Source organism: Monodon monoceros, unplaced genomic scaffold, assembly GCF_005190385.1.
Source record: "Monodon monoceros isolate NGI ecotype Baffin Bay Population unplaced genomic scaffold, NGI_Narwhal_1 Super_Scaffold_17, whole genome shotgun sequence".
In the NCBI taxonomy this organism is placed as follows: Eukaryota; Metazoa; Chordata; class Mammalia; order Artiodactyla; family Monodontidae; genus Monodon; species Monodon monoceros.
In genome coordinates, this window is record NW_021703773.1 from 11,599,274 (window position 1) to 11,613,105 (window position 13,832).

Below are 13,832 nucleotides of genomic sequence, written 5' to 3' on the forward strand. Positions count from 1 at the left end.
CAGCTCATGCAGCTCAATATTAAAAAAGCAACCCAATTGAAAAATGGGCAGAAGACCTAAATAGACATTTCTCCAAAGAAGACATACAGATGGCCAAGAAGCACATGAAAAGCTGCTCAGCATCACTAATTATTAGAGAAATGCAAATCAAAAGTGCAATGAGGTATCACCTCACATCAGGTAGAACGGACATCATCAGAAAATGTACAAACAATAAATGCTGGAGAGGGTGTGGCAAAAAGGGAATCCTCCTGAACTCTCGGTAGGAATGTAAATTGATACAGCCACTATGGAGAACAGTATGGAGGTTCCTTAGAAAACTAAAAATAGTACTACCATATGACCCAGCAATCCCACTACTGGGCATATACCCAGAGAAAACCATAATTCAAAAAGACACATGCACCCCAATGTTCATTGCAGCACTATTTACAATAGCCAGGTCATGGAAGCAACCTAAATGCCCATTGACAGACGAATGGATAAAGAAGATGTGGTAAATATCTACAATGGAATATTACTCAGCCATAAAAAGGAGTGAAATTAGGTCATTTTTAGAGATGTGGATGGATTTAGAGACTTTCATACAGAGTGAAGTAAGTCAGAAAGAAAACAACAAATATTGTATATTAACTCATATATGTGGAACCTTGAAAAATGTTACAGATGAACCAGTTTGCAGGGCAGAAATAGAGACACAGATGTAGAGAACAAACGTGTGGACACCAAGGGGGGAAAGTGGTGGTGGTGGTGGTGGGGTTGGTGGTGGGATGAATTGGGAGATCACGCTTCACATGTACACACTAATATGTATAAAATGGATAACTAATAAGAACCTGCTGTATAAAGAAATAAATAAAATTCAAAAATTCAAAAAAAAAGTGAATCAGCTATATGTATACATATATCCCCATGTCCCCTCTCTCTCGTATCTCCCTCCCAACCTCCCTATTCCACCCGTCTAGGTGGCCACAAAGCACCAAGTTGATCTCCCTGTGCTATGTGGCTGCTTCCCACTAGCTATCTGTTTTACATTTGGTAGTGTATATATGTCAGTGCTACTCTTTCACTTCGTCTCAGCTTACCCTTCCCCCTCCCTGTGTCCTCAAGTCCATTCTCTACGTCTGCGTCTTTATTTCTGTCTTGTCCCTAGGTTCTTCAGAACCATTTTTTTTAAAGATTCCATATATATGTATTAGCATATGCTCTTCGTTTTTCTCTTTCTGGCTTACTTCACTCTGTATGACAGAATCTAGGTCCATCCACCTGAGTACAGATAACTCAGTTTTGTTTGTTTTTATGGCTGAGTAATATTCCACTGTATATATGTGCCACATCTTCTTTATCCATTCATCTGTCAATGGGCACTTAGTTTGCTTCCATGTCCTGGCTATTGTAAATAGAGCTGCAGTGAACATTGTGGTACATGACTCTCTTTGAATTATGGTTTTCTCAGGGTATATGCCCAGTATTGGGATTGCTGGGGCATATGGCACTTCTATATTTAGTTTTTTAAGCAACCTCCATACTGTTCTCCATAGTGGCTGTATCAATTTACATTCCCACCAACAGTGCAAGAGGGTTCCTTTTTCTCCACACCCTCTCCAGCGTTTATTGTCTGTAGATTTTTTGATGATGTTCATCCTGACTGGTGTGAGGTGATACCTCATTGTAGTTTTGATTTGCATTTCTCTAATGATCAGTGATGTTGAGCATCCTTTCATGTGTTTGTTGGCAATCTGTATATCTTCTTTGGAGAAGCATCTATTTAGGTCTTCTGCCCATTTTTCGATTGGGGTGTTTGTATTTTTGGTACTGAGCTGTATGAGCTGCTTGTAAATTTTGGATATTAATCCTTTGTCAGTTGCTTCATTTGCAAATATTTTCTCCCATTTTGAGGGTTGTCTTTTCATCTTGTTTGTAGTTTCCTTTGCTGTGCAAAAGCTGTTAAGTTTCATTAGGTCCCATTTATTTTTGTTTTTATTTCCATTTCTCTAGGAGGTGGGTCAAAAAAGAATCTTGCTGTGATTTATGTCATAGAGTGTTCTGCCTCTGTCTTCCTCTAAAAGTTTTATAGTGTTTGGCCTTACATTTAGGTCTTTAATCCATTTTGAGTTTATTTTTGTGTATGGTGTTAGGGAGTGTTCTAATTTCATTCTTTTACATGTAGCTGTCCAGTTTTCCCAGCACCACTTATTGAAGAGGCTGTCTTTTTTCCATTGTATATTCTTCCCTCCTTTATCAAAAATAAAGTGACCATATGTGCGTGGGTTTATCTCTGGGCTTTCTGTCCTGTTCCATTGATCTGTATTCCTGTTTTTTGTGCCAGTACCGTATTGTTTTGATTATTGTCACTTTGTAGTATAGTCTGAAGTCTGGGAGCCTGATTCCTGCAGCTCCATTTTTCTTTCTCAAGATTGCTTTGGCCATTCGGGGTCTTTTGTGTTTTCTTAGAAATTGTGAAATTTTTTGTTCTAGTGCTGTGAAAAATGCCATTGGTAGTTTGATAGGGATTGCATTGAATCTGTTTATTGCTTTGGGTAGTATAGTCATTTTCACAGTGTTGATTCTTCCAATCCAAGAATATGGTATATCTCTCCATCTGTTGGTATCATCTTTAATTTCTTTCATCAGTGTCTTATAGTTTTCTGCATACAGGTCCTTTTTGTCTCCTTAGGTAGGTTTATTCCTAGGTATTTAACTTTTTTTGTTGCAGTGGTAAATGGGAGTGTTTCCTTAATTTCTCAGAGTCTTCAGCATTAGTGTATAGGAATGCAAGAGATTTCTATTCATTAATTTTGTATCCTGCTGCTTTACCAGATTCATTGATTAGCTCTAGTAGTGTTCTGGTGGCATGTTTAGGATTCTCTATGTATAGTATCATGTCATCTGCAGTGACCGTTTTACTTCTTCTTTTCTGATTTGGATTCCTTTTATTTCTTTTTCTTCTCTGACTGCTATGGCTAAAACTTCCAATACTATGTTGAATAATAGTTGTGAGAGTGGACAACCTTGTCTTTTTCCTGATATTAGAGGAAATGGTTTCAGTTTTTCACCATTGTGAACCATTTTGCTGTGGGTTTGTCATATATGGCCTTTGTTATGTTGAGGAAAGTTCCCTTTATGCCTACTTTCTGGAGGGTTTTTATCATAAATGGCTGTTGAATTTTGTCAAAAGCTTTTTCTGCATCTATTGAAATGATCATATGGTTTTTTTCCTTCAGTTTGTCAATGTGGTTATAGCATTGATTGATTTGCATATATTCAAGAATCCTTGCCTTCCTGGGATAAACCCCACTTGATCATGGTGTATGATCCTTTTAATGTGCTGTTAGATTCTGTTTGCTAGTATTTTGTTGAGGATTTTTGCATCTATGTTCATCAGTGATATTGGCCTGTAGTTTTCTTTCTTTGTGACATCTTTGTCTGATTTTGGTATTGGGGATAGTGGCCTCGTAGAATGAGTTTGGGAGTGTCCCTTCCTCTGCTATATTTTGGAAGAGTTTGAGAAGGATGGGTGTTAGATCTTCTGTAAATGTTTGAGAGAATTCACATGTGAAGCCATCTGGTCCTGGGCTTTTGTTTTTTGGAAGATTTTTAATGACAGTTTCAATTTCAGTGCTTGTGATTGGTCCGTTTATGTTTTCTATTTTTTCCTGGTTCAGTCTCGGGATTTTGTGCTTTTCTAAGAATTTGTCCATTTCTTCCAGGTTGTCCATTTTACTGGCATATAGTTGCTTGTGGTAATCTCTCATGATCCTTTGTATTTCTGCAATGTCAGTTGATACTTATCCTTTTTCATTTCTAATTCTGTCTTCTCCCTTTTTTTCTTGATGAGTCTGGCTAATCGTTTATCAATTTTGTTTATCTTCTCAAGCAACCAGATTTTAGTTTTATTGATCTTTGCTATCGTTTCCTTCATTTCTTTTTCATTTATTTCTGCTCTGATCTTTATGATTTCTTTCCTTCTGCTATCTTTGGGTTTTTTTTGTTCTTTCTGTAATTGCTTTAGGTGTAAGTTTAGGTTGTTTATTTAAAATTTTTCTTGTTTCTTGAGGTGTGATTGTATTGCTATCAACTTCCCTTTTAGAACTGCTTTTGCTGCATTCCATAGATTTTGGGTTGTCATGTGTTCATTGTCATTTTTTTCTAGGTATTTTTTGATTTCCTCTTTGATTTCTTCAGTGATCTCTTGGTTATTTAGTAGCATAATGTTTAGCCTCCATGTGTTTGTATTTATTACAGTTTTTTTTCCTGTAATTGATATCTAGTCTCATAGCGTTGTGGTCGGAAAAGATACTTGATAAGATTTCAGTTTTCTTACATTTACTAAGGCTTTGTTTGTGACCCAAGATATGATCTGTCCTGGAGAATGTTCCATGAGAACTTGAGAAGAAAGTGTATTCAGTTGTTTTTGGATGGAATGTCCTATAAATATCAATTTAGTCTATCTGGTCTATTGTGTCATTTAAAGCTTGTGTTTCCTTATTTATTTTCTGTCTGGATGATCTGCCTATTGGTGTAAGTGGGGTGTTAAAGTTCCCCACTGTTTTTGTGTTACTGTCGATTTCTCCTTTTATGGCTGTGAACATTTGCCTTATGTTTTGTGGTGCTCCTATGTTGGCTGCATAAATATTTATAATTGTTATTTTTTCTTCTTGGATTGATCCCTTGATCATTATGTCATGTCCTTCTCTCTTGTAACACTCTTTATTTTAAAGTATTTTATCTGATACGAGTATTGCTACTCCAGCTTTCTTGTGATTTCCATTTGCATAGAATATCTTTTTCCATCCCCTCACTTTCAGTCTGTATGTGTCACTAGGTCTGAAGCAGGTTTCTTGTAGACAGACAGACATATTTAAATGTCTTGTTTTTGTATCCATTCAAACAGTCTTTGTCTTTCGGTTGGAGCATTTAATCCATTTACATATAAGGTGTTTGGTGATATGTATGTTCCTATTACCATTTTCTTAATTGATTTGGGTTTGTTTTTGTTGGTCTTTTTCTTTTGCGTTTCCTGCTTAGAGAAGTTCCTTTAGCATTTGTTGTGAAGCTGGTTTTGTGGTGCTGAATTCTCGTAGTTTTTGCTTGTCTGTAAAGCTTTTTATTTCTCCGTTGAATCTGAATGAGATCCTTGCTGGGTACAGTAATCTTGGTTGTAGGTTTTTCCCTTGCATCACTTTAAGCATATTCTGCCACTCCCTTCCGGCTTGCAGAGTTTCTCCTGAAAGATCAGCTGTTAACCTATTGGGGGTTCCCTTATATGTTATTTGTTGGTTTTCCATTGCTGCTTTTAATATTTTTTCTTTGTAGTTAGTTTTTCATAGTTTGATTAATATGTCTCTTGGTGTGTTTCTCCTTGGATTTATCCTGTATGGGACTCTCTGCACTTCCTGGACTTGACTGACTATTTCCTTTCCCATGTTAGGGAAGTTTTCAACTATAATCTCTTCAGATATTTTCTCAGTCCCTTTCTTTTTCTCTTCTTCTTCTGGGGCCCTTATAATTTGAATGTTGGTGCATTTTATGTCCCAGAGGTCTCTGTGACTGTCCTCAATTCTTTTCATTCTTTTTTGTTTATTGTGCTCTGCAGTAGTTATTTCCGCTATTTTATCTTCCAGGTCACTTATCTGTTCTTCTGCCTCAGTTATTCTACTATTGATTCCTTCTAGAGAATTTTTAATTTCATTGTTCATCATTGTTTGTTTGCTCTTTAGTACTTCTGGGTCCTTGTTAAGCGTTTCTTGTATTTTCTCCATTCTGCTTCCAAGATTTTGGATCACCTTTACTATCATTACTCTGAATTCTTTTTTAGGTAGACTGCCTATTTCCTCTTCATTTGTTTGGTCTGGTTGGTTTTACTTTGTTCCTTCATCTGCTGTGTATTTCTCTGTCTTCTCATTTTGCTTAACTTACTGTGTTAGGGGTCTGCTTTTTGCAGACTGCAGGTTCATAGTTCCCATTGTTTTTGGTGTCTGTCCCCAGTGGGTAAGGTTGGTTCAGTGGGTTGTGTAGGCTTCCTGGTGGATGGGACTGGTGCCTGTGTTCTGGTGGATGAGGCTGGATCTTGTCTTTCTGGTGGGCAGGACCGTTGTCCGGTGGTGTGTTTTGGGGTGTCTGTGAACTTAGTATGATTTTAGGCAGCCTCTCTGCTAATGGGTGGGGTTGTGTTCCTGTCTTGCTAGTTGTTTGGCATGGGGTGTCCAGTACTGGAGCTTGCTGGTCGTTGAGTAGAGCTGGGTCTTAGTGTTGAGATGGAGATCTCTGGGAGAGCTCTCTCCCATATTATGAGAGGCCAGGAGGTCTCTGGTGGACCAGTGTTCTGAACTTGGCTTTCTGACCTCAGAGGCTCAGGCCTGGCACCTGGCCAGAGCACCAAGACCCTGTCAGCCACACAGCTCAGAAGAAAAGGGAGAAAAGAAAAAACAGGAAGAAACAGAAGTTATTAAAATAAAAAAGTAATTAAAAAAAGAGCAATTAAACAAATAAATCCACCAATGATAGCATGTGCTAAAAACTATACTAAAAAAAACCGGACAGACAGAACCCTAGGACAAATAGTAAAAGCAAATCTATACAGACAGAATCACACAAAGAAGCATATACATACACACTGACAAAAAGAGAAAAAGAAAAATATATAAAAAAAGGAAGAGAGCACCCAAATAAATAAACAAATCTACCAATGATAATCTCTAAATACTAAACTAAGATAAATATAAAACTAGAAACAAATTAGTTGCAGAAAGCAAACCCCAAGTCTACAGTTGCTCCCAAAGTCCACCGCCTCAGTTTTGGGATGACTCGTTGTCTAGTCAGGTATTCCACAGATGCAGGGTACAGCAAGTTGATTGTGGAGATTTAATCCGCTGCTCCTGAGGCTGCTCGGAGAGATTTCCCTTTCTCCTGTTTGTTTGCACAGCTCCCGGGGTTCAGCTTTGGATTTGGACCCGCCTCTGCATGTAGGTCGCCTGAGGGCATCTGTTCTTTGCTCAGACAGGACGGGGTTAAAGGAGCAGCTGATTCGGGGACTCTGGCTCACTCAGGCCAGGGGAGGGAGGGGCACGGAGTGCGGGGCGAGCCTGTGGCGGCAGAGCCCAGTGTGATGCTGCAATAGCCTGTGGCGCGCCTTGTGTTCTTCTGGGGAAGTTGTCCCTGGATCCCAGGACCCTGGCAGTGGCGGGCTGCACAGGCTCCCGGGAGGGGAGGTGTGGATAGTGACCTGTGCTTGCACACAGGCTTCTTGGTGGCTGCAACAGTAACTTTAGCATTTCATGCCCGTCTCTGGTGTCCACGCTGATAGCTGTGGCTTGTGCCTGTCTCTGAAGCTTGTTTAGGCGGTGCCCCTCTCCTTGTGCACCCTTTTAGGAAGTCTGAGGTCTTCTGCCAGCATTCAGTAGGTGTTCTGTAGGAGTTGTGCCACATGTAAATTTATTTTTGGTGTATTTGTGGGGAGGAAGGTGATCTCCACATCTTACTCCTCTGCCATCTTGAAGGTCCTATTATAGAATTTTAAAGAGTTCTTTATTCTGGATACAGGTCTGTTAAAAGAGTTATGTTTTGTGAATATTGTCCATTCTATGAGTTGTCTTTTCAGTTTCTTGTTGGTGTGCTTTGAGATACAAACGTTTTTAATCTTGATGAGGTAAAATTTATGTATTTGTCTTTTTGTTGCTTGTGTTTGTCATATCTAAGAAACCATTCCCTATTCCAACAACACCAATATTTACTTCTGTTTTTTCTTCAAAGAGTTTCTGTTTTAGCTCTTATATTTAGATCTTTGATCATTTTGAATTAATTTTTGCATATAGTGTGAGGTGTAGGTCGTCATATTTATTAGTATGCTGTAATACGTATACTGTATGTATGACCCAGCCGTACCACTTTTAGGTTTTTACCCAAGTTCACTCAAAATCCATGTGCATATCAACTTTATTCATAACAGCCAAAACATGTAAACAATTCAGATGCCCTTTAACAGTCCCTTCATTGCCCCCAAGTGTGGTACATCCTTACAATGGAATACAGCTTTGCAATAAGAAGGAACGAAGTACTGACATGCCCAACAACATGGATAAATCTCAGATGAGTCATGCTTATTGAAAGCAGCCAGATTCACCTGCCTTCCTTAAAGGCATTAACACTCAGAAATAAGAGATGATAGACCTCAGAGGATGATGGTAACTATGACGGATATAGATAGTGCTTTTTCCTTTGCAGGCATTATTCTCAGTGCCTTATAGATATTAACTCATTTTATCCCCACATCTTTATGAAATACATATTATTATCCCAATTTTACAGGTCAGGAAACTGAGGCAGAGAGGTTAAGTAACTTCTCCCATGTGACATAGTTAGTAAATAGTGTCACTGGGTTCCACATCCAGGCCCTCTGTCGCCACAGTCTATACTATTCTGCTAGTTTTGTATTTCATAGGAAAGCTTTGGGTGTAGCCAAAATATGAATGAGTTATTTGGGAATTTAAGCAAAGCCTTATTAATGAATTTGCTTATTTTCTTTCCTTCTCTGGCATACTTTCTGTTACACAGTTTTCATTCTTAGCTCAAGTAGGACAGGGTTCCCTTCAGTTGAAAGGGTCAAATCTGAGTTTTAAAATTCTAGCCTTTCTTTTCTGTTAAAAGACAGCAGATTTTTAAACAATTCCTATTTTATTTACCCTTATAATTTAGAGCCTGACTGACTTTCATGATACTTGGAGATAATCTCCTAAAACAAGTCATTTGTCTTTAAATTTCATGTCCCCTAATCATTTGCTGTTTTCAAAAACATAAAAGTGATTGCTAGAAAAAGAGACTAGGATGCCTAGATCTTGGTTTCGAAATACCATTCTCCAGTAAAAGGAGTCAGGACTCCTTGGCGAAGAGCTGATTCCAAGTTTGGGGAAATGCAAGATGAGCTTGGAACATGTTTTGGTACCAGAAAGTAAGAAAATGCTCAAAAAAACCCCAAACAACAAAAAAGGGAAGCAAGTCAAAAGGAGCCAGGGACAATTTGAAGGGACTCAATGACCAAAGCCAGGATATTTGAACAAGAAAATAAATCATGATAGTAATGGGTTATAATCCATGAAATAAAATAAATATCCATGAATCCATACTAAGTTAACAATTGAATAAATAGATTGGCTCGAGAATCTGATCCATTTGTTCAGTAGTCTTCCTTATAGAATCCTAATCCATACGCATGAAAGGAATGACGGAAGTAACATGCCGTTAGGCAAACCTACAAGTATCAGTTGTTGTAGGCACGAGCCATCAATGGATGCTGAAATTAGTGAGATAACGTGTGCTGAGAAACAGGGTGTTTAGGCATAGTCTCAGTAGATCTCCCCACAGGGTGCTTATTAGTTACAAAGGGAAAAATAATAGCTTCATGGTGGAGAAATCTGACAGACACCACCTTAACCAGTGATCATTCTGACCGCCCCAGTAATAAGCCATGTGAACATCATGGACCCTTGATGTTAGGTCCTGAGAAGGGCACAATGTCTTCTCTGTGATGTTCTTGCCCAAAATGTATAGCCTCAATTTAATCACAAGGAAATAGCAGACAACCGCACATTGAGGGCCGTTGTATAAAATAACTACAGAAACTCCTCAGAAGTGTCATGGTCCTGAGAGATGAGGAGACACTGGGCACACTTAGAGCCTGGAACAAGGAGACACGGCAGCTAAACACAGTGGGATCCCAGGTGTGGTGCCGGACCAGGACGACCAGGACGGGGACGCAAGTGCTAAAACTGGTGACATGTGAATAAGATCTGTAGATTAGTTAATAGGCTTGTATTATTAGTTTAGATAATTTTACTAAGATCATATACAGTGTTAACATTAGGGAAAGCTGGGCAAAACCTGTACTGGAGTTCTGTGTACTAATGTTGCAACTCTTCTGTTAATGTAAAATTATTTTAAAATAAAAAAGTTTAAAAAATGTAAAAAGAAAAGATACTCTGTGATGCCCAGAGAATAACATTTCATACGTTCAGTGATCAAACTGTTGAGGATGTGCTAAATTCAGTGCCAACCATAGTAGGAAACTTACAAAAAAAAATATCCACTCCGAGGAGCTTATAGCCCTTCAAGGGGCTGAGAAAGTCATGCAAACAATTGATTGTCATCTGTTAACTGATTTCTGTAATCTATGCAGATGAAAGTTCAGGGAGCATATAGGAAAAAGAACTCTTAATGTATTGAAAGAAATAAAAAAAAATTTTTTTTCTTTTTAATTTTATTTTTGCGGTACGCGGGCCTCGCACTGCTGTGGCCTCTCCCGTTGCAGAGCACAGGCTCTGGACACGCAGGCTCAGCGGCCATGGCTCACGGGCCCAGCTGCTCCGCGGCATGTGGGATCCTCCCGGACCGGGGCACGAACCCGTGTCCCCTGCATCGGCAGGCGGACTCTCAACCACTGTGCCACCAGGGAAGCCCTAAAAATTTTTTTATTTAGAGATGTTTTGGATTGAAATAACTTTGTGCCCAGGTTGAATTCTTTGTAGTAGATTGTCATTTTTGCATTTGGTCACCGTCAGCAAAAATCTTTCCGTGTGTGGCAGAAAACAGATTCCCTAAGTATCTCTGGAGCCCCAGCCGTTAGAGCATCATTTGCTTCATGTAATACGTATTGAAACAGGAAAGAGGAGAACAGTCTGGTCCAGCACAGTATCTCATGCCTACTTTGTTTACAGCTTGTGAATGGACCCCTCTCCATTGTCACTTTTTATCTGAAAGTAAGGCAGGTGCCGGCGCCACCTGGATTAGGCCTCCGGGATGCCATGCCAGGGAGGAGGGTGGGGATGGGGGTAGGTGGTGTTGCAGTGTGAGTGGGCATGCGCATGTGCATGTGAGAGAGGTCTCTGGTGAGCAGGGGCCCAGCCCCCAGCCTCAGGGCACCCAGCGAACTTGCCTCTTTCACCATCCAGAGTACAAATGTCTTATGATTTGCCATCATAAGACATTTTTTGTGTGTTGGAAAGTAGATGTTAATAATGACGTGAAACCTGGTTATTTGAGCCTCTCTTTAGGGACAGAATTTAAGATGCATTCGAGTTTCAATCTGGACATGTCCCAATTGTGATCTCTTTTGGTTGCAGAAATGGTGGTGTGGCAAAGGGGCCGGGGTCTCTAAGAACAAGGAGTAGGCTGGATGGAGGGCCTTTCTCCTTTGTCTTCCAGGGCATGTGAGACAGTGTTACTGTCTCAGTATTCCTCCCCTCACTTTTATCACCTCTTAGTCACCCATCCCCCATTTGTTTGATTTCAAAAGGCCTTTTTTGCAAATAGGCTGTTGTAACTCCTCCGTATAAAACTTTGGTTCCTCATCTCCCTGTTTCTCTTTTCCTGTAGGAGAGGAAGTGGGCTATACTGAGCTCATGAGAGATGATCAGGAATTTGAACTATTTCAATGGAGAACTGATTTCTGGGATTAAAGGAGAGGGTCAACTGCCTTTCTTCCCAGGAAAGCTGGGAGGCTCAATCACATGGCCTTCATTTATAGGCTCTAAAAATAGAGCAGTGCTGATCTGGTCTGTAGGGATGCAGTTCGTGTTCCCAGGCCCTTCTGCTGCTGTGTCCAGCATCTGAATGTTCCTGTCTTCCTTTGTTTTTATAATGAAATCTCAGATGTGCTCATTGAGATCAGAGGAGATAATATCGAAGCCTGATTTCGATCACACTGAGATGTTATAGCTTGTAAACATCTATTGTACAGTAACTACTGTCTTGTTGGCACAGAGTTTCAGAAACTGTGGAGGAGTGTCACTGTGGATTCAATGGACGAGGAGAAAATTGAAGAGTATCTGAAGCGACAGGGTATTTCTTCCATGCAGGAATCTGGACCAAAGAAAGTGGTACGTACTTTCTAGAAGAAAATGTAATCTTCTGCTCTTTGAACTGTTAGCCTGCGTCCTGTGCAGCTCTCGGAAGAGCAGGTAGGTAGTTAGTTCTCCCTTCCAGTTTTTTCTGTGTCCTAATCCTGTGACCTTGGTCAGATGCATTCAGATCACGTCTGGTGTACTGAGGGCCAGCGGATCTCTTTGCCCTCAGGGGCTGCTCGCCAGGTATGTGAGAGCCTCCCTGGCAGGCTGCCTGCGCTTAAGCTCCAGCCATAGGGCGTGCAGTGCCCACGTGTTGTGCTCCCAGTTTCTGCCAGGGGCTTGCTTCATCGTTCTGGCCTTTATGGTCTTCACCCCACCCCCCCACCCCTCTTGCTCCCGGAGCCCGGTGGTCTCGGTGCCTGGCTTTGCCTTAGCCCTGATCACACTGAATTATCCTTGTTGACTTTCAGATCCCTTAGGAACCAGATATTACTGTCTTTATAGCCCCCAAATCCTGCTCATTGGAGGGATTTGTAATTGAATGAAGACCTGTGAATTCCTTTACCAGCTAACCAGCTCTCTGCAGCCCAGGGTCAAAGCCAGGACGAGAAATATTTCACTAACACCCTCCTTCCCTGTCCACCATCGTGCCTTTGTAGCTTGACTTGTTTGTGACTGTGTTTTATTCAGTGAAGTTTTAGGACTCCTTTAAAAGGGAAAATTTATTGCCAGTGATCTCCAAGAATTAGTGTGATTGCAGCACTTCATGGTTTCCCGTCATTGCTTAGTTTGTTAATATTATGTGATATTAGTATTTCAGGTATACAGTGAAGAAAAGAGGATAATATTTAACAAATCTTTCTGTGTTCATCCACTTCCCAATTTGCCCATATCTCTATATTTTGCTGTATTTGCTTCAGGTCTTTGTTTTATTGGTAATTAATGGTGGATAAAATTTTAAACCTGATAATAGAGATGAAAAACAAAAGAGATTTACTGTCTCTCTTTTTACCCACTTCACGCCTACAATAGTTCTGGTTAGTTTTCGTGCCAGCCCATTTATTCCAGGTGGAGGTATGCACTTCACTGTAACAGCCCTGGTTTGTGTTTTAGAACAAGGATTGTGTGGATTGGTGTATGTGAGGCTGGGCTGCAGAACAGAAGAAAGGTCACAAACCCTGCATCTCTTTGCTGCTGGTTTCTGGGGAATCTTTTGTAAACCCTCCCCATATTACCGCTCTGAGTAGCCATTGTTTCTTAACTGTCTTTACCTTTTCCTGTAGGCTCCTATTCAGAGAAGGAAAAAGCCAGCTTCACAGAAAAAGCGACGGTTTAAAACTCACAATGAGCACTTGGCCGGGGTGCTGAAGGACTACTCTGACATCACTCCTGGCAAGTAGTGGACAGTTTTGTCTGAGAGCAAAGAGTTACAAAGTCAAGATCTTCCTTGCTGACGCTGGGATCTGAAGACTGACTGTCTTCCCATTCTACTTCTTAGGACCGAGGACAGGAGCAGTTCAGTTTACAGAACTAGTGCAAATTACCAAACTTGAAGCTTATTTTCATTAATGGGCTAATGAGAAATGTTATGTCCCCTGTTAACCTCCTTCTTGGGGGAAAGGCGCTCAGCATGGCATGCAGGTGACTTTGCTATTTATCTCTACTTCTAAGTGGTTCCTGGTTCCATTTTCCTTTTCATTACCTTAGAACAGGTTTGCCAATAGTCTTGAATGCAGTATTTGTTTATTCCAAAAGAGCATATTTATAATAAAATCGTTGTAGAAGGAGCTCTGAGATGTCAGTGAGTTCAGTTTGCTTCTTTCCGTTCTTGGCAGTGACGGGTGGCAGCTTGTCTTTGACTCCCACAGGTGGTGTCTAGAATGCTGTTGGAGACCGAGGTCTGGGCTGCGTTGCTGAGCGTGTGGATTTCACAGTTGGAACCTAAGGTGTGCCTCTTGGTAGCAGGTGAAGCAGTAAAGGTACACTACATGTGAT

At 40.5% G+C, this 13,832-nt stretch overlaps 1 protein-coding gene across 1 annotated transcript in view; it reads left to right on the forward strand.

Moving 5' to 3' along the window:
• GTF2E2 (general transcription factor IIE subunit 2) overlaps positions 1-13,629 on the forward strand; it is a 68,013-nt gene extending 54,384 nt beyond the window's left edge. Inside the window, exons 7-8 of the mRNA XM_029226240.1 lie at positions 11,755-11,870; positions 13,121-13,629. Of these exons, the coding sequence (XP_029082073.1) occupies positions 11,755-11,870; positions 13,121-13,237 (233 nt within the window). The 3' untranslated portion in view covers positions 13,238-13,629. The remainder of the gene's footprint in view (positions 1-11,754; positions 11,871-13,120) is intronic.
• The last annotated feature ends 203 nt before the right edge of the window (positions 13,630-13,832 follow it).